The sequence below is a fragment of the Chaetodon auriga genome, chromosome 12 (genome assembly GCF_051107435.1).
Source record: "Chaetodon auriga isolate fChaAug3 chromosome 12, fChaAug3.hap1, whole genome shotgun sequence".
In the NCBI taxonomy this organism is placed as follows: Eukaryota; Metazoa; Chordata; class Actinopteri; order Chaetodontiformes; family Chaetodontidae; genus Chaetodon; species Chaetodon auriga.
Window position 1 is genome coordinate 26,667,663 of NC_135085.1, and position 24,673 is coordinate 26,692,335.

General features: G+C 45.9%; 2 protein-coding genes across 6 annotated transcripts; both read left to right on the forward strand.

Annotated features, from left to right (window-relative positions):
• The first annotated feature begins 1,498 nt into the window (after positions 1 to 1,498).
• puf60a (poly-U binding splicing factor a) lies at positions 1,499 to 14,938 on the forward strand. Of its 2 annotated transcripts, none has more exons than XM_076744761.1 (11): positions 1,499 to 1,618; positions 2,839 to 2,934; positions 3,040 to 3,126; positions 3,843 to 3,893; positions 4,725 to 4,886; positions 7,005 to 7,097; positions 7,205 to 7,418; positions 8,222 to 8,412; positions 8,963 to 9,077; positions 11,442 to 11,683; positions 13,675 to 14,938. In XM_076744761.1, exons 1-11 carry the CDS (start codon positions 1,598 to 1,600, stop codon positions 13,972 to 13,974), a joined length of 1,572 nt encoding a protein of 523 aa, XP_076600876.1. In that variant the 5' UTR covers positions 1,499 to 1,597; the 3' UTR covers positions 13,975 to 14,938. The 2 variants fall into 2 exon arrangements, with proteins under 2 accessions (XP_076600876.1, XP_076600877.1); XM_076744762.1 differs by having other exon boundaries at positions 1,510 to 2,020.
• On the forward strand, positions 14,938 to 24,126 carry klhl18 (kelch-like family member 18). Of its 4 annotated transcripts, XM_076744757.1 has the most exons (11): positions 14,938 to 15,109; positions 16,093 to 16,263; positions 17,278 to 17,408; positions 17,490 to 17,630; positions 18,001 to 18,199; positions 18,302 to 18,462; positions 18,654 to 18,790; positions 19,424 to 19,646; positions 19,726 to 19,830; positions 22,114 to 22,225; positions 22,685 to 24,126. In XM_076744757.1, exons 1-11 carry the CDS (start codon positions 15,089 to 15,091, stop codon positions 23,069 to 23,071), a joined length of 1,788 nt encoding a protein of 595 aa, XP_076600872.1. In that variant the 5' UTR covers positions 14,938 to 15,088; the 3' UTR covers positions 23,072 to 24,126. The 4 variants fall into 4 exon arrangements, with proteins under 4 accessions (XP_076600872.1, XP_076600874.1, XP_076600875.1 ...); XM_076744759.1 differs by lacking the exon at positions 16,093 to 16,263; XM_076744760.1 differs by lacking the exon at positions 16,093 to 16,263 and having other exon boundaries at positions 15,010 to 15,132.
• The last annotated feature ends 547 nt before the right edge of the window (positions 24,127 to 24,673 follow it).

Consider the following 24,673-nt stretch of genomic DNA (forward strand, 5'->3'; position numbering starts at 1 on the left):
GGATGAACACCGCAGCCGTGGACTTGTGCTGTTAAAGAAATGAAGAAAAACTTCTTTAAGCATCTGAAACAAACTGGTGAGAAGAATCACGATTTCAGCCTGAATCATCACATATTTATTGACAGTTATTGATCCAGAACTGAATGTTCTGGAAGATTTGGAGACTCTTTGGTTCCCTCAGAGTTTAAAAGAGGAAGAGGACAGTCTGTCTTCATCAGCATCACTGTCACCATGGTAACTGTGCTGTAGTTAATCAGCGAACCGAAGTGTTAGCTTGATGCTAACAGAGACGACATGAGCTAAAGGAAAGGAATGGTAATGTAAAAGCTAATGTTAGCATGTGGAGGATTAAAGCAGCTCGGACACAAAACTTTGATTCTCAGAGAGCAGTTCAGAGCTGCAGTCTGTGCTGATCAGGTATTGATTAAGTGTTGATCAGTTCTTGCTAGCATGCTGTGTAATGTGTGCAGCTCATGCTAATGTACAGCTGAGTATATGCTGTCACTCTAGACATGTAATATGATGAGTAATAATACCAATAGTAATGTGTAAATGTGTGTTCTGTTTCATAACTCAGATGTTTTAATAAAGTCAGAAAACCTTGCCATTAATAAACCAACAATCTATCAATGATTAAAGAAAATTAAATGATTTGTCTTAATGGAACTTTGATTTCAACAGTTTATGTGAACAGTTTTAACAACACAACTCAAATAAATTCCATGTTTGAGTCAAATGAATTATTAAATCAGATGACATAAAATGAGGACATCACCGCTGTGTTTTCCACCTGGTAGAATTCAAACAATGGACAAAAAGATGTCAGACAGAAAACATGAACTTTATACCAGACAACAAAGACAACACTGTAACACTCAGAATAAAACAACCAAATTATCAAAGAATCAATCGAGCATATTCATAGTTAAATATACATGTTTATTAGTGCAGCTGAGCACACACACATGACTTGAGCCAGAAGGCTTTGATTCACACATTTATCATTTATTTGTAATCAAAATATATTTTTAAATAATTCTTGGGAAAAAAAGGTGATCATAAAATATTTTTTCAATCAGGTCAGAAGATTAATGAGTGTGACAGTTATGGTTATTTTTTATTGGAGACTATATGTGTCATGTTGATAAAACAAACTATTAATTATTAAACACAATAACTAAATATTCATCCTTCAGCCAAAAACAAACATCTCTCCCAGAATAAACTAATAAGGAGGCAATGAATTATAAATAAAATGAAATTATTAAAAAGACCTTTGAGGAAAATAAAACAGCAGTGAAATAAACTGAAAATAGATGCTCAGAATAGATTCAAACATACAGAAAATAGTTGGAATTCAGTTCATTTCCTGAGCTGAACTCCTGTGTTTTGGGCCATAAATCCCGTAGATCCGCTCAAAGGATCCAAACGGATCAAGTCTTCAGCGCCTGACACCTCGTTTATTTTGAAAATACTGTCAACGGATGTGACGGAACCGGAAGTGCTGCTAGTGTGCAGGTTGGGGCAGCAGAAACACAAACATCAGGAGCATCACACAGTTTTTCGTCCACCTGAAGAGATAAAGGAGCTGAGCTGTATGGCGGTGACGGTTTCCGCGGTATGAACGTCTCATTATTCTGTCCGTTTATCGCCTCTGACGGACACATGCTAAGCTAATGCTATCAGGAAGAGCCGGACTGACGTGAAGCCGCTGGCTGTTTTCTACCTGAATTTCAGATGGAATTATTTTTTTAACCACACACACACACACACACACACACACACACACACACACACACACACACACACACACACACACACACAAGTCAGTGAAAATGACCAAATAAAAATGTGATTAGTTTTAGCAGCCGCGGAGTTTGAAGAGTTGAATTAAGCTAACATCAGAGAAGTTCTGGACGGTTCTGTTACCTAAAGCTAAGCTAGCTCTGTGTGTCTTCTGTGTGCGCGTGAAATACCCACCTGAACAGAGAAACAGGAAGCTGTCAGGAAGTGGAGACAGGTTGGTTTGATGTTTTCCGGTCCAATAACTACTCATCAGCCGCCCAAATTGATTGAAGCCCCGCCTAAATCTGATGTATAATAAATACTAGAAATGACTTGAAAAATTACTCACTGATAAGAATGAGTGTGGTTCACTGCAGCTTTTCAACGTGTGTGTGTGTGTGTGTGTGTGTGTGTGTGTGTATATATATATATATGTATATCTGAAAGTGTGACTGGAGTCATGTGACTGCAACACTTTAATGATAAAGATGATAGAAATAAGGAGAAACTTAAGTGACCCTGACTCTGAGACATCATGTTTTCAGAAAGGTACGATTGATAGAGCTGAAAAGATTCAGCATTTCATGGATTAGTTGACAGGCTACTAATTGTTCGCTATCTTAATAATCTGCAATCACTTGAATAATTTTTCAAACAAATGATGTAAACGTTTCTCACTGTAAGCACTTCGTAATCTGATGTGATAATAAACTGAAAGTCTTTCACTCTCTGATTGTTGGACTGATGACTGATGAGATCACAGATGAATGATAATGTGCTTTAACAGTGAAACATTCATCAATGAGAGTTTAGAAAAAAAATAGTGTATAAATTAAAATGATAAAGCATTATCTTATGAATGGAGTCAGTCACACCTGTTTTATGGGGTGCTGTTCCTGTAGTGACCACAGGAGGCAATAATGAGCCCATTTCTTCTTGGTTGAATGTTGTGAAGAAGACACATTAGAACAGAGTTCACTCAGAATCAAATGACCCAGGGCTGAGGCAGCTGAGGGTGTGTTTGTTTTCCTCACCTGTTGATGGTCTTAACAGGGAGGGCCGGCTCTCATCATGGAGAACGGACAGAGCACCACCACCAAGCTGGGCCTGCCACCGCTCACACCCAACCAGCAGGAGGCGCTGCAGAAGGTAACACATGCACATGCGCACACATCGTCTACAGTGTGTATCTGTGTGTGTGTAACAGAGTAGGTCGTGTAATGTGACCTGTGATTACCTGTTTTCTGTCTGCAGGCGAAGAAGTACGCCATGGAGCAGAGCATCAAGAGCGTCCTGGTCAAACAGACTCTGGCTCAGCAGCAGCAGCTCACCAGCCTCCAGGTAACACACACCTTCACCTGTCTGCAGGTAACACACACACCTTCACCTGTCTGCAGGTAACACACACCTTCACCTGTCTGCAGGTAACACACACACCTTCACCTGTCTGCAGGTAACACACACCTTCACCTGTCTGCAGGTAACACACACCTTCACCTGTCTGCATATAACACACCTTCACCTGTCTGCAGGTAACACACACCTTCACCTGTCTGCATATAATACACCTTCACCTGTCCGCATATAACACACCTTCACCTGTCTGCAGGTAACACACACCTTCACCTGTCTGCATATAATACACCTTCACCTGTCTGCATATAACACACCTTCACCTGTCTGCAGGTAACACACACCTTCACCTGTCTGCAGGTAACACACACCTTCACCTGTCTGCAGGTGACACACACACCTCCACCTGTCTGCAGGTAACACACACCTTCACCTGTTTGCAGGTCGTCAGGTCGCCTGTCAGTTGGCAGGTTTGGGCAAAGTTTGTGTGCACAGCGTGCCTTTGACGAGTTGATCAGACTCCGACAGGATTTAGTGTTTGTTGCTCTGCTGTTTGTTTGTCTCAGTTATTGTTAGCCACATACCTGCCTGGTTAGCCGTGTTAGCTTCTTCCTCCTTACGGCTGTCTTTTAATCTGCTCTTTAGGTTTGTGTTGAAGAGCTGAAGTATCTCACTGTCTGTCTCTCTACCTGTCTGTCTTTCAGATGGCGTCTCTGTCGATGGGGCTGGGCGATGCTCTGTCTCCTCTCCAGTCAGTAAGTAAAGTCACTTTACTCGGTTTGAGCTCTTTAGTGATCGGCGTGAACCGTCCGGCTCGTCACACAGAGTAAAAAAAAAAGGCTCAGATTCATCCAGAAAGAATCATTTAAAAGTTTCCATCTTCCAGAGCTTCAGACAAAGTACATCTGAGCAGCAGAAGTGGAGATACCTCCATTTATGAAACCCAACTTATGACACTTTGACCCTACCTCCATATTAGTCTCCAGTAGGGTTGCAAAATTCCAGGAATATTCATGGTGGAAACTTTCCATGGGAATTAACAGGAATATATGGGAAATAACTTTTGCCCAGCCTGTATTTACCATATGGGAACAAACCCTTAAGCATACTGTAAGCAGACATGATTGAAAACTTTTCTAATAGAAAAAATCTCAATGTAGTTGAGTTGAACTTCAATGAGTCGACTCATTTAACAGGAATGAAAGGAAATCGATGAATTAAAACTCCTCAGTTAGCACGCTCGGTCACGCTGCATCCCTCAGGGTAACAGCCGAAGATGTGAACAGGTTAGAGCCTGCGTACCTTGCTTTCGGCTGTGGTCTGCTGTTTACTGACATATCGAAAGAAATGTGATCAGGATTTGACTGAAAGCCTGCAGTCCTTCGGCTCAGACAGTGCTGGCAGTACGTGGGCTGCACATGTGACGGACGGATGCACAGTTCATGCAGAAGGTTATAACTGGACTGAAAAAAGTCCAGGTCGGAGCCCCTCTCGAGCAAACCTTTGATCCAAACCAGGTCCAGGCTGAGATGTGTTGTTGTTGTGATTTTGCTTCAGCTGTTTACTTCCTGTCTGCTTGTGTTCAGGTAGCAGCTCAGCGCCAGAGAGCTCTGGCCATCATGTGTCGAGTTTACGTTGGCTCCATCTACTACGAGCTAGGAGAGGACACCATCAGACAGGCCTTTGCTCCATTTGGACCAATCAAAAGCATAGACATGTCCTGGGACTCAGTCACCATGAAACACAAGGTCAGATATCAACAGACTGTTTATTCTGTAACTCTCTGTCCATCCATTCATTTTCTGCTTGGGTCATGGTGGCAGCAGACTACATAAGGTAGTCCACATGTCCCTCTCCCAAGCAGCATTTTCCAGCCCCTCCTGGGGGATCCTAAGACATTCCAAGACAAATGAGATATGTAATCTCTCCAGTGTGTTCTGGGTCGAGTCTGGGGTCTCCTACCAGTTGGACGTTCGTGTGAAACCTCTAAAGGAAGGCAGCCAGAAGCATCCTGATCGAATACCCGAGCCGCCTCAGCTGACTCCTTTTGATGCGAGAGAGGACTCTTACTTCAGCTGCTTGTATCTGCAGTGTCATTCATTCAGTCATGACCTAAAGCTCATGACCGTAGGTGAAGGTTGGGACGTAGATCAACTGACTGATTGAAACCCTGCATCACTGCTGACGGTGCACCAGTCAGCTTGACTATCTCACACTGCTGTTTACCCTTGCTGGTGAACAAGACCCAGAGATACTCGGGGCAGCAGCTCACTCCCAGCCTTAAGGAAACAATCCACTGTTTTCCAGTGAGGATCCATGTCTTGCCCCAGTGTTCACCCAAAGTTGGATCAGATGGTGACTGCAGGACAGACCTGTTCAACCCCAGCATGTAATGAGGGTGAACTGGGAATGCCTGATTGGGGCCCCTGTCCATGAGGTCAGTGGGGGGGCTAGCAAATGTATTAGGTCGGCCATGGTGCCCCCGGCCCTCCCCTTGGCAGCTCCCCTGTTTGAGCGAGGTTGGGGACATGGAATACTAAGGGGCTAGGTTCAAAGCCTCTGTCTCACACAGGCCTAAAACCGAGAGCCAAACCAGGCATGTGGCTTTCAGACCAACCAAATCAACCTGGGACTGTTGAATATGAGACCAGTGCCATGTTTTTGATATTTCTTCTTCAGAGACCAAGTTATAAGCTGCTTTGGAGCAACTTTCCTTCACATGAAATAACTAATCTGACAACAATGAGACACCATGAACAAACACACAGACCTTCTACCAGCTGATAATCCACAGCTTTTTAGGCTGTAAATTTGAACATATTAAAACCCGAGTTGCTGAACTGCAACTGAAAGCGCTCATAGCCCAACACACAATAATGCTAAAACTTTATTTATAGAGCACAACAAAGATACAAAGTGCTCTGCAGAAAAAACATAGCATAAAAAATAAATGAAATATGAAAGATAAAATGAGACAAAATAATTTAAAACAATTACTTCAAACTTTATTTATTTATATGGCACTTTTCATACTTAAAAAGCAACACAAAGTGCCTCACAGAGGCTAAAAACAACAAAGAAGAAAACCCAGCCCTCCCGCCTCCATAACTACATACAGAAACACACACGCACACACACCCATACGGATATGGCAAGGAATAAGCCACCTTTGGGGGCCATCCACGCTGAGAGGGCCCCCGGCTCATGACCGGGGGGGCGCCGCCCGAGACCACCCCGACCCAGGCAGACAGAAGGCCCCACACCAAGGTGCAGAGGCCTCCAGCCATCCAGGCCAGAGCCGTCCCCTCAGCAGCGCCCCCATCAGTAGGCCAGAAGCAGTTCCCAGTGAGGGGGGCCCCCATGAGGAAACGCTTGACCTAAAAACCAAGGACCCCCCATGAGGAAACACTGGAGCTAAAAACCAAGGGACTAAGACATAAACATAAAATGAAATAAAATGAGTAAATGAAATAAAAAGCAATTAAACATGTCGTTAAAACATGCAACTAAAATAAGATACGAACAAAGATAAACATGCTGAGAAGCGTGATTAAAGGAATAAGATAAATCAAACAAATCAATTGAAAGCCTGATTAAAAAGGTGGGTCTTGAGCCTCTTTTTAAAAACACTTACAGCTTCCATCAGTGAAGAAAATGCCAGAAGATGAACATGAAAAGATTTAAAAGAGGACCCTGAGTTCCACGGCGGAGGGACGGTGGATCCATCATTCGAGTCCTTGTCAGGCTCATAGGGAGTGAAGGGATCACAGATCAGGAGCATGAATTAAGCAGTAAAATGGAAAACAGCTTCAGTCTGATGTTGTTGCTGCTGCTTCATTAAGCCTTCAGTGCGTTTGTGTCTGCAGGGTTTCGCCTTCGTAGAGTACGAGATGCCAGAAGCGGCTCAGCTGGCCCTGGAACAGATGAACTCCGTCGTTCTCGGAGGCAGAAACATCAAGGTGAGTCCAGTTTAAACCATCGCTGACCAGTCAGACACCAGCTGAATGACCAGTGTAATGTTGAACAACAGGTCTGTCTGTGTATCGTCCCCCTGCTCGTTCTGCAGGTTGGGAGGCCCAGTAACATCGGCCAAGCTCAGCCAATCATCGACCAGCTGGCGGAGGAAGCACGTGCCTTTAACAGGATCTACGTGGCGTCCGTCCACCCCGACCTGTCTGATGACGACATCAAGAGCGTCTTTGAGGCTTTCGGAAAGATCAAGTCGTGCATGTTGGCCCGCGAGCCGACGACCGGACGCCACAAAGGATACGGCTTCATTGGTGAGCGCAGCCGGCAAAACTAATGATGGAGAAATGATCCAGAATGTTAGAGGACACAGTCCTGAAGTCATACATATTCAGTTGAGTTTGACTGTTGATTCCTGACCTTGAACAATCAGCTGTTGTTTGCAAACAAGATCAAACTTGTGAGAGCAAGATTCATATCTTAGATATTTTCTTGTGTGAACAAGATAATAACTTGAATTGAAAAAATAAAACACGAGAGAACAAGAGAGAAAAAGTGCTAGAACAACATAACTTAGAAGAAAAGACACTAACTCCTAAGTCCTGTGGGAGTTTGATACGGTTGAAGAACCTGAACCAGAACAAGGCAGTCAGTGGACCTGAGAAACACGTGGTCCTCCACCATCGAGCGGATTTGGTTTTGAGTCCGCCACCCCCAGAGATGACTTAAATTCGGCAGACAGGGTCGTGGCCTCCGCTCTGGGTCGTCTGTTTGTCCTGATTTTCCCATCTTGGAAGTCATAGAGTAATATTCAGGAGTCTCAAAGACGCTCCGTTGACTCAACGTGTGCACCACTGGTAAATCATGGAAATCAGGGTTAGAAGTTTAGACGTTTCGAAATGGGAGCAGGAGTCTTCTTCATGTCTCCCTCAGACAGCCGTCGGCTCTTAAGATCTGAGCGGTGCTCAGTGCCGTCACTCGTCACAGGAGGACGAACTGTGTGTCCGGCTCTGGTTACAGATCTGGTTTCTGGGTGCGGCCCTGCTGAGGCTGCAGACTGTCCTTCAGTTGGACGACATTTTGTGGTCTATCAGTCGTCTGATGATTTTGTCTCCAGAGTACGAGAAGGCTCAGTCTTCTCAGGACGCCGTCGCCTCCATGAACCTGTTTGACCTGGGAGGTCAGTACCTGCGGGTGGGGAAGGCCGTGACTCCGCCTGTACCCCTCCTCACACCAACGGCTCCGGGAGGCCTACCTGCCGCCGCCGCAGTGGCTGCCGCCGCTGCCACCGCCAAGATCAGCGCTCAGGTAATGAAGCTCTGCCCACAGGAAACGCAGAAAATACATGAATGTTTGAACAAATGGAACACGTGACTTAAACACACAATTCGAACAGTACTGTAGTATAACATGGTGGTACTGCAGTGCAGTGGTACTGCAGTGGTGGCTGTAGCTCTGCAAGCAGTACTACAGTACTGGATGTACATTTGCATACAGAAGTAGGTGTTTTGGGCAGTATTTTATGCAGTAGTGTTTATAATTATTGTAGCATTTAATATATGTTGGGTAGTAGTTGGTGTGCTACTATATTTTTCATAGTGGTGTATATATTAGTATTTATAGGTATTTTCATGAATATTTTTATACATTTTGTGCAGTAGTGAATATATTTTCTTCCTTATTCTATATATTTTCTGCAGTACTTTATATATGCTGCACAGTAGTATACATATTTCCCTCAATATTTGAAATATTTTCTACTGTGTCTCATACATTTGGGGCAGTAGTGTATATGCTTTTGCAGTACTTGATGTTTTTTCCACAGGATTAAATCTGTTTTGTTCTATGGTGCGTTCAGGAGGCAGTTGGAACGTCGGTGCTTGGAGCTCTGGCTGGACCGGCGCTCCTCTCTCAGCAGCTGGGAGGACTTCCTCAGGCTGTCATGGCTGCTCAGGCTCCAGGTGTCATCACAGGTAGGAACACCTACAACCCCACCCACACACACGTAACCCCCACCCCCACAGTAACGAGTCGTCCTGCTATCCAATCACATTAAAGATCTGATGCCTGAAACGTCAGTGTGCAGCCAGTCATAGTCTGAATCGGATCATATTTATCACCACAGCATCACAAAGTTTCAGTCTGACACGTTTGAGTTTGTCCTCTAAGCCCCGCCCACAGCGTTTTACACACCTATGGACTGTTACCTGCCCACACACCTGCGTACATACACAGAAGACAAAGTTCTGTGGTTGTTCTTGTTAATTTTGAATAATCGGCTGAACACAACTTGCAAAAAGTTTCATTGCAGATTTTTGTTCTTTTAAAATCAGTTTTGCTATTTTTGTGGATTTTTGTTTTCTTTCATATTTATATTTTTATCTTTTATGTGGAGCTGTAAGCTGTGTTTCTTCTTCTGTGCTTAATGTTTTTATGTCGTGCAAACAAGATAATAACGTCTACAAAGAAGATAACTTGTTTGAGCCAGGTAATAACTGGTTCCAACAAGATGAGAACATGCCCACAAGTTAAACATTTGTTTGAACAAAAGTCCAAGTCAAAACAAAAGTTACAAAATCTTGTAAACATTAGGATAACTTGCGAGGACTTCTTTGAATCAGGTGTGGATCTCGTTCAGATGAGATCTGACCTTGTGTCTAAGGAGAGACGGTGTCGTATGCTGCTCAGACTGTAAAGCCCTCTGAGCCAAATTTTTGATTTTGTACATTTGAGTTGGATAAATAAAACTTACTTGACTTGTGGGAACAATAAATGTATGTTTTGCAAACGAGACAATTACTAGTATGAACGAGACAACTCATGTGCACTAAAGAAGGATCCTGATCTGATAATGTGCAAAGACAAGTCGCTGAAATCTCTGAGGACTCTGTAGGCGTGTTGAGGTGTGAAGTGTCTCGGCCAGCAGAGGTCGCCTCCATCAGTCAAAGCTGTCGTTCTGCTTTAATGAACAGACTCCAGACTGAAGGTGGTTTGTCCCAGTTGTTGTTTGTGTTGCTTCTTCAGAAGCATCTCCACTAATAGATTTTCTCTTTCATTGTCTTTTTCTCTCTCTGTTTTTTCTCTCCTCTTCCCCCACCCCTGTCAACCCCCAACATTTGCACCGACAGTGACCTCTTAACCCCTCCCCTTTGCTGCACACTGACCAACCAAGTGAAGAGGACTGTTTCTAGCCCCTCCCTTTAAACATAGCCCCTCATTGCTATTGGCCAGTGAGTCTCAGATCCTTTGTGATTTGTGGAGTTTCAGTCATGTTGTTCGACACCTGCCGACATTGATGAGCGGTGGGGTTCAGGGGGTGGGTCACATTTGACTTCAGTCAGTGGGGCTGGTTCATCCTCCTCTAAGTCCAAAGCTTGTGACAGTTTCCTGTTTCCTGAGATTATTTCTGCTCCAATCGTAAGTATTAGTTTGAAAATTCAACACTCGAGGAAGAACATTCAGCAGCCCGGAGTCAGACGGTGCTGTCACTCAGTCAGGATGCTTCACACTGTGCTGTCTGTGGGTGCGCTCGTTTACTTTTTGGGTGGTGATGTACCCCAGGTGGGTGGAGTTAATACATGCTTTTAATGCAGACACAAACAGAAGCATAAAGTCAGTTTATGTGTTGTAGTTTTAACTCCGCCCATCCCCTGAGCAGGGTGGTACAGACTTGTTAAACCATTGCACTCAGTGTATGCTCTGACTGGAGGAAGAGGCCGGGAGTCGGTCCCAGTGCGACGGAGAAGCTGCCATCTACAACAGGGTTCTTCTTCTCTAGCAGCCTGGGCGGCTCCCTGCAGCTAGGAGTGGGCAATATAGTCAAAGTCACGGTATACGCAATTTTATGTCACGGTATATATCACAGTCACATATGTATCACGGTACGTTAACAGTTCTGTGGTTTAAAATCACCGCACCGCACCATCCTTCATGACATTTGACATGAGACAACACTTGATTAAAACTAAAAACAGTAAAACTAACTTTGTGTGAGGATGGAAGCTTTAAGGTTCCAAATGAGACCAACAGAAACAAAACAGGTTGGTCACCACCTCCAGCTGTGGCTCTGCGCTCACTGCTGCTCACAGAACTGTTGCTGTGTTGATACCCCTACTACATGTGTAGTGTAGCAGGTTAGCAGTGCAGACGCTGAATGACAGGGTGTACATATGGCTTCAGGATAGCTCTCGCGGTGGAAACGGTATTGTCAATCTCTACTGGTGGACTCATTTCTACTGTCACATGGTAAATACCATCATATTGCCCAACCCTACCTGCAGCTGGACTGCCGCTGCCCGCCTGACCGTCCTGTCCTTCCTGCTTCCTGTGTGTTCCAGGTGTTACCCCAGCTCGACCTGGCCTGCCTCAGGTGGGTTTGGTGAACCCGGTGCTTGCAACGCCCCCGGCAGCGGCAGCCTCTTTTGGCTCTGAGGTGAAGAGGAGGGAGGAGGAGGAGGGGCATCCGCAGGAGGTGCAGCAGGATGGAGCGATGGAGCCACTCAGTGAGCAGGAGTACATGAGCATCAGCGGCAGCAGTGCCAGGCACATGGTGATGAGGAAACTGCTCCGTAAGCAGGAGGTACAGCCCCCAGGAGTACTGCACTACCAACCAGGAGGAGGTTTCAACTCCCCCTGCTGGAGCTAGACCCTAACAATCAGGGCATGGGAGGGTCCAACTTAAAACTTGAACTGCTCCCTAACCCTAACCCAGTACCATCCAGAAATGTGTAGCAAGCATATATGCAGATCAGCAAGTATCTTAAGAAGTGTTAGAAGGCTGGAAAAAGAAGCAAATCAATGAGTCTGCAAAAGTAAGTAAGTGAACTAGATTTGTGAGATATGCTGGGGTCCACCAGAAACCAGGAACAGTACCAGAAACAGCTCAGAACTAGAGACACGAAGTGACTCATTGTTCTTCACTCGGGACTTGATTTGCACTCTGGTGGTTTTGGTTGGCCTTGGGGCAGAGGCTTGGCTGCCTTGGCGGAGGGGGGCAGCCTCTGCGTTGAACCTTTGAAATGGTTTCTTTCAGTCTGTGGCTTGACAGTGAGCTGGGGATGTGCTGTTCTAGCAGAAAGAGTCGACTCAGTAGCACAGCAGTTGGTCTCTTTAGACTCATTTAGCCCGGCTCGTAATGAGAAATTAGCCTTAACTGTCCTGAGTGCTCTGCTGATGACGGATGGTAGCAGGGTGCTGTGGTGGCGTTCGTAAACAGGAACTTTATTTCCTCTGCAGCAGTGAACACTCGGCCTCTAACAATGTTACGGCGAGATTCCACCAGGTGCGTCTCCTTGATGTCTTTTTGTTCGTCCGCCATGCGGCTCCACGGGGTCCTTTCAGAAGCAGAGCCTTTCCCTGCCTGATTTTGTTGCTCAAATTTTGCTGATTTGGTCATTTATCTTTCATATTTGTGTTTCTACCATAAGTAGTTTTTGTAGTTACGTGGTTTCCTGTTTGTTTTGTCTGTTTTAATTATTATTGATTGTTGATGTATGACCAGTCTGAGCCTGAACAGGGTTTTTTATTTTGACAATTTCTCTACACTGCTCCTGTGTCTGACTTCCTGTCTGGCTTGATTTGCTCTGTGCTTATTGACGTGTCGTCTGCAAAAAACAGACTTGGCACATATTCTCCACGGAGCAGAATGTAAATAAGCTTCTGGGACGCTTCTGAAACGGAGACGCTACGTGCCCAGCGGGATCGCTCGCTTTGTCGAGAACGGCAGCGATCGGCTCCATCACGCTGTCGCGGACGGGACGTGGATGTTAGCGGCCTGAGCTGATCTGGACGCTTCGATTGTAGTGCTGTGATAACGTTCAGCCCACAGCAGCCATGAACTACGTCACATACACAGAGGTTAAAAACAAGGCAACGTGTTTTTTCAGATGACATGATGGCCGCAGTAAATACTCGATTTTTTTTTAGAACGAAAGGACTGAACATAACACACCTAGAGACTCTGTGCCTTCTGGCGACAGCCAGGTCATTCAGCTGAACTTTGTAGGACAGGTAGCATTTTCACTTTTACTTGTCACAGAGTATTTCTACACTGTGGCATTACTACGTGCAAATGTACAGGTACAAGTACAAGAATCCTGGTCGGAGTGGCTGTAAGTCACCTCCTCACTGTGTTCCCTGTCGTCAAACTGGCCTCCTTCAGTCTGGAGGTCGTGTTCGCTCCTGATCCGGTCGTGTTCTCTGGAGGCTGCCGAGCCGTTTCCTTTGTCCGCGGCGTAAACGCCAACATCCCCCAGAGCTCCGAGCTCTCTGTTAAGAGGAAGTTCTTCCTCGTCTCTGTCTCCAGCTGTGTGCTCGTGAGGGTCCTGTTGGGTCTCTGTTGATTAAGACTTCGGTGTGTACCAGCTCTACATGGAAAGTGTCCTGAGACAACTTCTGCTGTGATTTGGCACCATACAAATAAAATTCAATTGAATTGAATTGACATGAGATAAATTGAGACGTCTTGATTGTCACTTTTACTTTGAGTTTCAGTCGTGTGATGAAACAGGAAGTGGGATTAATATTTTCTGGACTGCAGTGATTGACCTGCTCTCTCTGACTCCCCGTCAGTCCACCGTCATGGTCCTGAGGAACATGGTCGGCCCCGACGACATCGACGACGACTTGGAGGGCGAGGTCACCGAGGAGTGCGGGAAGTTCGGCCGGGTGAAGCGCGTCATCATCTACCAGGAGCGTCAGGGCGAGGAGGACGACGCCGACGTCATCGTGAAGATCTTCGTGGAGTTTTCAGAGGTGGCTGAGATGAACCGAGCAATCCAGGCGCTCAACCACCGCTGGTTCGGAGGACGCAAGGTGGTGGCAGAGGTTTACGACCAGGAACGCTTCGAAAGCAGTGACCTGTCGGCATAGAATGCACACACACACTGACATTCACACGTACACACACACACTGACATTCACACGTACACACACACACTGATGTACACACACACACACGCACGCACGCACGCACGCACGCACGCACACACACACACGCACACTCACACACACAGGGCGAGTGTTGGGCATCTTTCTGACCTATCAGAGTTTTTTATGTCCATTTGTCTCCAGAGAAATGTGTCTTCTTTTTCTTTTTCTTTTTCTTCTTCTTCTTCCTCTTCTCCTTGTTCTTCTTCTTCTTCTTCACTTTGTTTCGGTACAGGATTTAAAGGGCCACGCTGCTGTTTCTCTTGTTTTAACAGCCAATCACAAACAGTTTCATTCCTGCTGATCATTTCCAAATCAACACAGTTTGTATGTTTGGAAAGAAATCAGCTTTTTGTGTCGTCCGTCATGTTAACAAAGATCATGAAATACGCTGATGATACCGAGATGAGCTCCAACACAAGGTGGCGCTAATGCTTTTAAATGGCAGTCAGCAGCGTGAAGTTGTGCCACATGCTCACTGTAGGTGTGGCATCATTTTCTGGGATGCTCCTAATTCAGATTTTGAAATAATTATTCAAATTGATCAATTTATTTGAGTCACACTTTCAATGTTTGAAATATTGAAACCAAACAGAATCATATCAAACCATCTTTAGGTCCCTGAGTCTGAATCCGTCCTGCTCGCATGTTGTAAGGGGACCCAGCAGGTCTTGTAGACCCCCAGCAGGTAAATCCTGTCCCGGTCTGACAGCTGAGAGACCGTTTGAAAGCTCTTGTCGCTGCGTTCAGGGACACGGTGACATCTGAGCGTTGGGTCTTGTAAAATGCTCAGCAGGAACGAAAGCGAATGGAGCTGAAACATGAATCCAGCTGTGGTCCAGACGGTACTTTACCTGTTCACTGTAGACAGCAGAAACATCTGGATGTTCGTCCTCTGGTTGTGTTTACGAAGTGACTGACGCTCCTGAACGCACCACACCATGGTCCAAACTCAAACTGACTTCAGTCTGTCCTCGTTATTTTGTTCTGTGTGTTGTAGCGACGTTCTCCAAACGCCGTGGGAGCATTTGAACGTGGATTCTCCTTGACGTCCTGGATGAAGCTTCACAGGTCGACGGTGCGTTCAGGTGTCAAAAATATGTGAATAAAACTTTGCTTTTTTTCTTTTTTTACTACAAGTGTGGGGTTTCATTCCTGCTGAGCTGCTGTTTGGTTGGCTGACAGTTGTAAAGCGTCCTCAGCTGCTGTCCGTCCTTCTGTCCGTCCTCTGACATGTAATCATTAACTCTCAGGCTTCATCGTATCATGTAGAAATTCTAATGTTGTTTTCCAGAAGAACATCAGAAACAGATCATCATTAACGTTAAACCGTCAGCCATACTGAACTTCCAGAACTGATGAAATGTAAACATTGTAAGAAATTATGTTTGGATCTGGTTCCTTTTAGGCCGTTTTGAGCAGAGAACAGAAAACCTGAGCTTCATTTTAAAAAGAATTATTCACATCAAAGACCCTCAAACAGATTCACAGAAACACAGCTTGGATTATCTGGTTTCAAATCTCATGAAGCCATGTTACAACTAAAGATGTTTTTGTATTACTTTGACTTCTGCCTATTTAGTCCTGAAAATCCAACGTTACAGAGTAATACTTGAGATTTCAGGTCTTTGAGGCTTCAAGTTAGTTTGGTGTCACCTGGTGGTTGTTTCATGTAGGACTGTGTTACACAGCACAGGTCCTCCATGAATTGCTTAGTGATTATGGGATGTTATGCGCACATTAACGGCCTAAAGAATACATGAACTGAATCATATCAGTGTTCAAAACGTGAAGCCACGGTTCAGTCAAATTCTTGGAAGATTAGCGTTAACATAAAGGACGAGCCGGACCAAAATCTGTAGTTTTAAATAAAAGACTTTTATAAAGCTTAAACTTTTATTTTGAAGGCTAAAGAACAAAGCGGAACTGTTAAACCGTTTAATCCTCCCAGCAGATGATCCCTCTTATTTGACGGCATACAGTGTCTTTTATTGTGTAACCGGAAGTCTCCCTGCTTCTCCACTTACCTTGACGTAAGCCACCCCTGTCTATGTACGGCAGCTCAGAGGGTCACTCCACGCCGTTCCGCCGCTTCTTCTGACGATGGGAGACGTTCTCTGCGAAGAGCTCGAGGATTTGGTTCATTTTTCAGTGCACGACCTGCCGGCACGAGGCTATGTCGTCATGGAGGAGATCCGACGTCAGGGGAAACTCTGTGATGTCACGCTCAAGGTAGAACTGACGACGCTCGAGACTGAAGTTAGCCTGCTAGCCGGCTAACAGCCGTCTGTAGGAAGCTAACTGCGGCAGTCGCGCTAACAGTGTAGATGCTAACAACACGAACAGTAGCTGTGGCTCTCTGGGAGCTAACAGCGGATTATTGAAATAACTGCCATTTAGGATAAGTTTGTGACGTCACACGTGTTATAAAGCTAATACGGCCAACATTTGACCTGCCGCACACCGGAAACACCTGAGACGTGCTGCCTGTGGAGGCCTGCAGGACGTTGCTGGTTGGCTGTCATGTTGTCATGGTGATCAGTGAGTTAATGGTTACAGGTGATTGTGGTATCCAAAAGGACAGGTTGACATGTCCTGAAGCCTCCATTAATGCAGCCTTCTCATGTCCACACAACGTGGGTGTGTGTGTGTGAGGTCGAGATGGAGGACCCACTGTCCTGAGTGACACATCACGTCTCCTGTTAAATATGTAGTTTGTGCTTTTTTTGTGTCTCTGTGCTGCAATGGATGGAGACGCCCTGCTGGTCTCACTGGACAGAGATGGTGGTCTGTGTACCTGTCTGTGCACCTGTCTGTCTGTACACCTGTCTGTGCACCTGTCTATCTATGTACCTGTCTGCCTGTGCACCTGTCTGTCTGTGGTCTCCTGGTTTTCCTTCAGCAGAGCAGCTCTGTTACATCCAGCTGTCGTTGCTGATGCTGTTTAAATGTTGTTGTGCCTTCATCATGTAAACCATCATCGTCAGTTAAATGATGTCAGTGATGCACCTTTGACAGGTACACAGTACTGCAGTAATGCTGTGCAGCCTGTAGAGTTACTGCTGCAGTTTAATCCTCTTAGTGACTGAGGATCAAATCTGCTGAATCTGCAACTAAGTTAATTCCTGCAACACAGTGGACACACAGCACTGTACAAGTGAGCCCACCGTACAGGTGAGCCCACCGTACAGGTGAATACAGTCTGTGGAGAACACAGTTAATATTACTGTTTCCTGTCCTCTGCAGGTCGGAGATCATAAGTTCAGTGCTCACCGGATCGTTCTGGCGGCCTCGATCCCGTACTTTCACGCCATGTTCACCAACGACATGGTGGAGTGCAAACAGGACGAGATCCTGATGCAGGGCATGGACCCCAGGTAACCAAAGACCAGTACACCAACCCTGACACCAGTCTAACCAGTCTGACTCCAGTCTAACCAGTCCCTGTCTCCCTGCAGCGCTCTGGAGGCTCTCATAAACTTTGCGTACAGCGGCCATGTTGCCATCGACCAGCAGAACGTTCAGTCTCTTCTGATTGGCTCAAGCTTCTTGCAGCTACAGAACGTCAAAGATGCCTGCTGCTCCTTCCTGCAGGAGAGGTGAGTGAGCCGCCACCGCACACGCTCAGTCTGCTCTGACTCACCTTCAGGAAGTTCAGGTTGGATTTTCAGTCGCTGAAGGATCCAAAAAGAAACTGACGAAGAACATAAGATCAAAAGAGAACGACTTTAGAGAGTTTAAAAGAGTCGATGTGTAAAAAAAGAGTCAGTCACTCACAAATATTCATGAAAACAGTAATTCACCTGAAGAGTCTTTGACTTCTCAAAAAATCACGTTGACGTTCACAGAGTCCTTTTGGGAATCGTCTTCATCCTCTGACTTCAGAAAACCAAACAATGAAATGTGTTAATTAGAGACCAGTGACTCTTGACCCGTCTGTCCGTCTGTCTGCTGGTCTGCGGCGTTCAGGTTACATCCCAAGAACTGCCTGGGTGTGCGTCAGTTCGCGGAGACCATGATGTGTACGACTCTGTACGACTCGGCCAACAGTTTCCTCCATCAGCACTTTGTGGACGTTTCTTTGTCCGAGGAGTTTCTGGGTCTGAGGACGGAGGAGGTGCTGGAGCTGGTCGGCTGTGACGAACTGAACATTAAAGCAGAGGAACAGGTGAGGCGCCTCACCTGGAGACACCAGAGAAAAACAAATCTGCTGAATATGTCTTACCTGTGCAGGTGTTTATGGTGCGTTGAACGTGTTGTACCTGTGCAGGTGTTTGAGGCAGTGCTGGCCTGGGTTCATCATGACCGGGACCGGAGGGAGTCTCTGCTGCCGGAGCTGCTGTCAAAGATCAGACTTCCTCTGTGTCGACCTCAGTTCCTGTCAGACCGAGTCCAGCAGGACGAACTCATACGCTGCTGCCATAAATGCAGGTGAGACCACAAAAGCCCTTGTGTCACTGTGTACAGGTAAGATGTCTCTCATGTCAACTCCTCTTATTGACTGAAAATGTCTAAAAATCAGGTTTCAAAGCCTAAAAATGTCCCTTGCTGTTGCCTGTTGAATGTAGCGTGGTGACTTTGTGAGCGTCTCTGGCTCTGCTGTGTTGCCTGTTTCCTGTCAGGGATCTAGTAGATGAAGCCAAAGACTTCCACCTGATGCCAGAGCGGCGCCCTCACCTGCCTGCCTTCAAGACCAGACAGAGGTGCTGCACGTCCATCACAGGACTCATCTATGCTGTGGGAGGACTTAACAGCTCAGGTACACCTCTCACCTGTCTGTCAGTCAGGAAATCCTTTCGTGAATCTGACAGTCACAGCTCTGTGATCGTAATGGGACCTTTATTGTGAAAGTCTTCCCTCAGTGATGATCGTTGGACTTATATTTTTTAGAAACTGTACTGACTTTTAATATGTAGAGGGAAGTTGGAGGGTGGAGGCAGCTCATTGATTGGTCACAACTCTTGATGATGTATTTTCACTTTCTGGCTCAGTTCAGGATTTTAAATAACTGACCAATCACAGATGGTGTGATGGCAACGCTGGTATTTGAAGAAGAAGAAGAAGAATCCTTTATTAATCACAGCACAGCATGCAGAGTTACAGAGGTCCGAAACTGCACATGCCACACTTAAGTGAAATTATTTCTCCGCTTTTAACCCATCCTGGTCAGTCCTTCCTCCGCGGCAGACCAGGAGCAGCGGGCTGCCAGCCGACAGCGGCGCCCGGGGACCAAGTTCCTTTTGTCACCATTTGGTCAGGTGGTGATCTTCTTGCATGTTTTTTAGTGGGGGTTTTGTATGGAGGATACCCCAGGTGAACACGGGGAGAACATGCAAACTCCACACAGTATTTGATTGGTCTTTAGTTTGTCTATTGTTGTTTCTTTATTCAGGTGACTCTTTAAATGTGGTCGAAGTGTTTGATCCAATGGGGAACTTCTGGGAGCGCTGTCAGCCAATGAGGACGGCTCGCAGCAGAGTGGGCGTGGCAGTAGTTAATGGGCTGCTGTATGCCATTGGTGGATATGACGGCCAATCCCGGCTCAGCACGGTGGAAGTTTACAACCCTGAGACAGACAGCTGGACACGTGTGTCGAGCATGAACAGCCAGCGCAGGTTAATACACTGATCAATACTCTGATCAATACACTGAGCCTGAAACAGTAGAGGACTAATAACATGTTATTGTCCTCAGCGCCATGGGAACGGTTGTAATTGACGGACACATCTACGTGTGTGGCGGCTATGACGGAAAATCATCTCTGAACTCTGTGGAGTGTTATTCTCCAGAGAACGACAGGTGAGTCCCACAGGTAGCTTCATCCAGGACCAGCTGTTAGCTTCAACCAGGGGCCCACAGTTAGCTTCATCCTGGACAAGCTGTTAGCTTCAACCATGACCAGAATCTCATATCTCATAAACAGTCATTTAATGTTCAGATACTGGTATAAATAAAAGAAGAGTACATCTTATGTAAATTTAGGGAATAGTTTATATAAAATTGCCACATTTCTTGCTAAATGACAAAATTGTAAGTGTAATTAAAAAATAAAATAAAAGGTGCGTACACATATTAGATTATGTGTTATTGATCTTCTTTTATTTAGAACCTTTGTGTAAATTTCCAATTATAAGTCACATGGAGTTTGAGGGTTCTGTACAGTGTCTTAGCTGTTCGAGGACAGAGACCTGAGATTTTTTTGACCAGTTTGGGGCTCACAATCCCTAATGCTCCTGTTACCACTGGGACCACTTTGGACATCACCTTCCACATCTGTTCCAGATGTTCCTTCAGGTCCTGGTACACCTCCATCTTCTTGTGATCCTTCTTTCTGATGTTAGGGTCAGCTGGCCTCGCCACATCTATCACAACTGCCCTCTTCTGTTCCTTTTCAACCACCACGATGTCTGATTGGTGAGCCAGCAGCTGCTGGTCAGTCTGGACCTTGAAGTCCCACAGGGTCTTAGCTTCTTTGTTCTCAACAACTTTCAGTGGTCCCATTGGGACTTTCAGATTTCTGATCCATACTTGGCACAGGTGTTCCTGTACACTATCGCAGCCACCTGGTTATGCCTCAGCTTGTATCTTACATTCTGCTACTGTGTGCTAAACTGTCTCAGGATCATCTTTGCACAGTCTGCAGCTTTGGTTCGTCTGTGCTGTGGTAGACCCCTGCCTCTGTGGATCTGGTGCTTAGAGCTTGTTCTTGTGCTACCACAATCACAGCCTCTGTGCTGTCCTTCAGGCTGACCTTCTCTAGCCACTGCTAGGATTTCTTGATGTCCGCCACTTCCTTCGTCTGTCAGTGATACATCTGATGGAGAGGCTTGGTCTTCCATGATATTTTCTCTTCATCCTCATCACATCTTCTGCTGAAGACACTCTGTTAGCAGTCCATCCCATCTTCCTGGTGTATCTTCATGATGTATTCATGGATGTACCTTGTTTCATCCTGGATTTTTTCTCTGAAATTCGCTTATCCTTGATCACCCTCTTTTCGTTGCTTGTAGAGTCTCAGGGTGCTGGACTTTGGATCTCCATGCATTGTGAGGAGATTTCGTGTCTTGACATCAGTGGTCGTGGCCAGTTTATTATTCCTGCTGGGTATCTGATGACTGGTAGGGTGTACATGTTGATTGCTTGGGTGGTATTCCTACCATTGAACTTGCTTCTCAGCACCAGTCTTACCCTCTGGAAGTATTTGTTTGTGACCGACATCTTTGCATCCTGATCATGGCTCCCATAGGCCTGTGGGATACTCAGGTACTTGTTGCTGTCCTGTATATCTGCTATCCTGCCTTCCGGCAGCTCCACCCCTTCAGTCCTGACAGGCTTCCCTCTCTTTGCCGCCATGCGGCCACAACTTGATGTCATCCATGTAAGGTGGTCTTTCCACTTCTGAATCTGTATCCAGAGCCACTCTTTGATCTGGCTGAGGGGGGCTCAGACCAATGCAGAACAGCAGTGGGGACAGCGCATTACTTTGGTACATGCCGCACTTGATGGTGACATGTGATGGTCTTGGAGTTGGCTTCCACTGTTGTTTAAACCACTGCATTGTGTTCTTGATGAAGGTTACCAGTGCACTGTTAGCCTTGTATAGTACCAGAGTAGCTGTAGTATCCAGAGTAACATGCAGTATCCACAGTTACAAGTAGTATCCAGAGTAATACATAGTGTACAGAGTAACTCGTAGTATCCAGAGTAACATGTGGTATCCACAGTAACATGTGGTATCCAGAGTAATACGTAGTGTCCAGAGTAACTCATGGTATCCAGAGCAACTCGTAGTATCCAGAGGTATGAACAGCATGAGTCTGTCCCACACAGAGAAACAGCTCTCCAACATGAAGAAAGCAGTGAAAAAAGTTCTGTCCACTGTACCAGTGTCTGTTACATCGTCCTTTGTTTTTACCTTAATAATCAAATGTCCAGCAGAGGCTGTTTTAGTCCTCTAGTACACCAACTGAGTCACTGATCTGTTACCAGCTGTCTCCTGCTCCACAGGAGGGGTCACAAAATACAGGAGAAAATAAGTATGAATGTATGCAAAGTGATAAAATTCTGATTGAACTGCTACAGGTGGACGGTGGTGACGGAGATGAGTGCGAGTCGCAGTGCAGCTGGTGTGACGGTGTTTGATGGACGCATCTTTGTCTCTGGCGGCCATGACGGTCTACAGATCTTCAACACGGTCAGTTTGATGGTTGAGTTGTCAGAGTCAATCTAAGGCGTCTATCAACGAGCAGATATTTTCTGGATCTTTTCATTGTCTTATCACATCGCTTCTTCTCACTGTGGCTCTCAATTCTTACTGTTAACACCAGCTGTAGGAGTTGGACAAAGTTGTCCTTTCCCTCCTTTTTTTTTAAATTGACCCGATTGACCTGGTTATTCTTAGTAGTATTGCTGTTATTAGTAGTAGTTGTAGTAGTATCAGAGATTTTTTTTTTCGGTCAAGTGCTTTATCTGGAGGAAAATTAAATATTGGGAATTTGATGCACGGTCATATTTGTTTTGTGTGTACAAGTTTCAGATCTTCAATGGTCGATGTCGTCCTTGATTGTTGATTCATCTTAACAGCACACAGACAGATCTAGTAATCATAATTTGTATTTCATGTCTTATGTGTTGTACCCCTCCTGTCCTGCAGGTGGAGTATTACAACCACCACACTAACCGCTGGCACCCCGCGGCTGCCATGATGAACAAGCGCTGTCGTCACGGGGCGGCGGCTCTCGGCAGTCACATGTACGTAGCGGGGGGGTACGACGGCTCTGGTTTCCTAAGCGGAGCGGAGGTGTTCAGCTCAGCGTCTGGACAGTGGAGCCTCCTGGTGGCCATGAACACACGGCGCAGCAGAGTGTCGCTGGTATCTACATCAGGACGTCTGTATGCGGTGGGCGGCTACGACGGACAGTCCAACCTTAGTTCTATGGAGATGTACAACCCCGACACCAACCGCTGGACCTTCAGGGCCCCCATGGTCTGCCACGAGGGAGGAGTCGGGGTCGGCTGTATCCCACTACAGCCAGCCTAAACGCTCCAATGAGAGGCTGAGGATTGATGCATTACCGACGGCAGCGGGCAGGGAGGCGGCGCCCTCCGCTGGCGTTCACTGAGCTTCATTGGTACAACGGCCAGGCTCAGACCTGCACACTGATGCCAGGCCTGTGGGATTATGGGTAAAAACTGTAGAGCTGGCCCGTGGAGACTAGCTGCTAGGGTTGTGCTATTGTCAAGCACATGAACTGATTAATGTTAAATGTTGATTTTTTACTTGATTGAAACGGCCAACAGGAAGTCACTTCCTCTCCAAAACAAACAAAGCTGCTGACTTGAAACAGGAGGACTGCCCTGATCCATTTCCTGTGACCGAGTTCTGTTTTATTGATCGGCTGTAATCGAAGAGTGTGATCGACATACAGGAAGTGGAGCTGCAGACACGTGAAGAAGACAGAAACAGTCTGAACCACAGACAGACCGAGACACGTCTGTGTGTTTATGAGACCAAGAAGACTGAAAGAACATTGAAATTAAAAAACCAAAACCGAGTTCCAAACTGAGGGTTTGGTGGTCAGTGGTTGTGGTCTGCAGTGGGTCATTTCCCCCTCAGTAATGACTGCAGACTCACTCAGCTCCTGTCTGTCTGTGAACCGGCTGCTCCTCCTCTCCCTCCTTGAATTTTAAAGTGGATCTCTGAGTTTTTCCCTCTAATTTATTTGATCATCTTAAGTGTGTGAATATGGAGGAAGTGAAAAATGTTGTTGCTAATGTCATAGATGCTAACATGCTAACACCGTCATAGAGGCCCATGTGGGCACCAACATGACAACAGAAACAGTTGAATCCACTAGGAGAGGAGAGGCTGTAAAAGCTCCTCAGATGTGCTGTTGTTAATTTCGTCTGCAGGTAGGTACTGATACTCTCTTTACAGCCGATTTTTTAGTCTTTACTTGTTTACATTTAGTCATCAGCAGCAGTCTGCTGAATAGCTGTTAGCAGCTCCTGTTTGCAGTGTACCCATGGATGTTCAGACAACTATCACTGGATTACTTTGATACTGAAGAAAACTTAAAACGTGATGATTCTCAGGCTGAATTGTCTTTTTTCTCTTATTTCTGGGTGGATTTGTGGACGTTTGTTTTGGATGGACATCAGAGATAATGATCTCCCGCTCAGCTCTTCCTTTGGAGGCTTCTGTCTTTATCTTCTGTCTTTGTCCTGCTGAATGTCCATGTCTGTTACCGACTCTGGGTCTCATTTATAAAGCTTTTACAGGAAAGGTTTCGTGTGAACGACGTGTTTTCACACACTAATGTACTGATTGATAACAGTGATCGTCTTCATGAATCACAGTCAGGTGTGTCATTCGGTGCACGTGACTGAACCTCTCGTTCCACCCCTTTAATGCCCATAGTTTCCTATGCCCCTAATTAATATTCATCTGTACTGACTGCATAATGACAATGATGGCCAATTCTGACAGAAACGCACTTTTCTGACCCGCCGTGTGAAGCTCCAGTTGGTTTGGACGCTGTGGTCTTTAGAGTGGCAGCTGCTGCTCAGAGGCGTGAACGGAACTCTGGTCCAAACGCAAGTGATCCGACATAAATGTAGAAGTGGGGTGCGCCTCACGCAG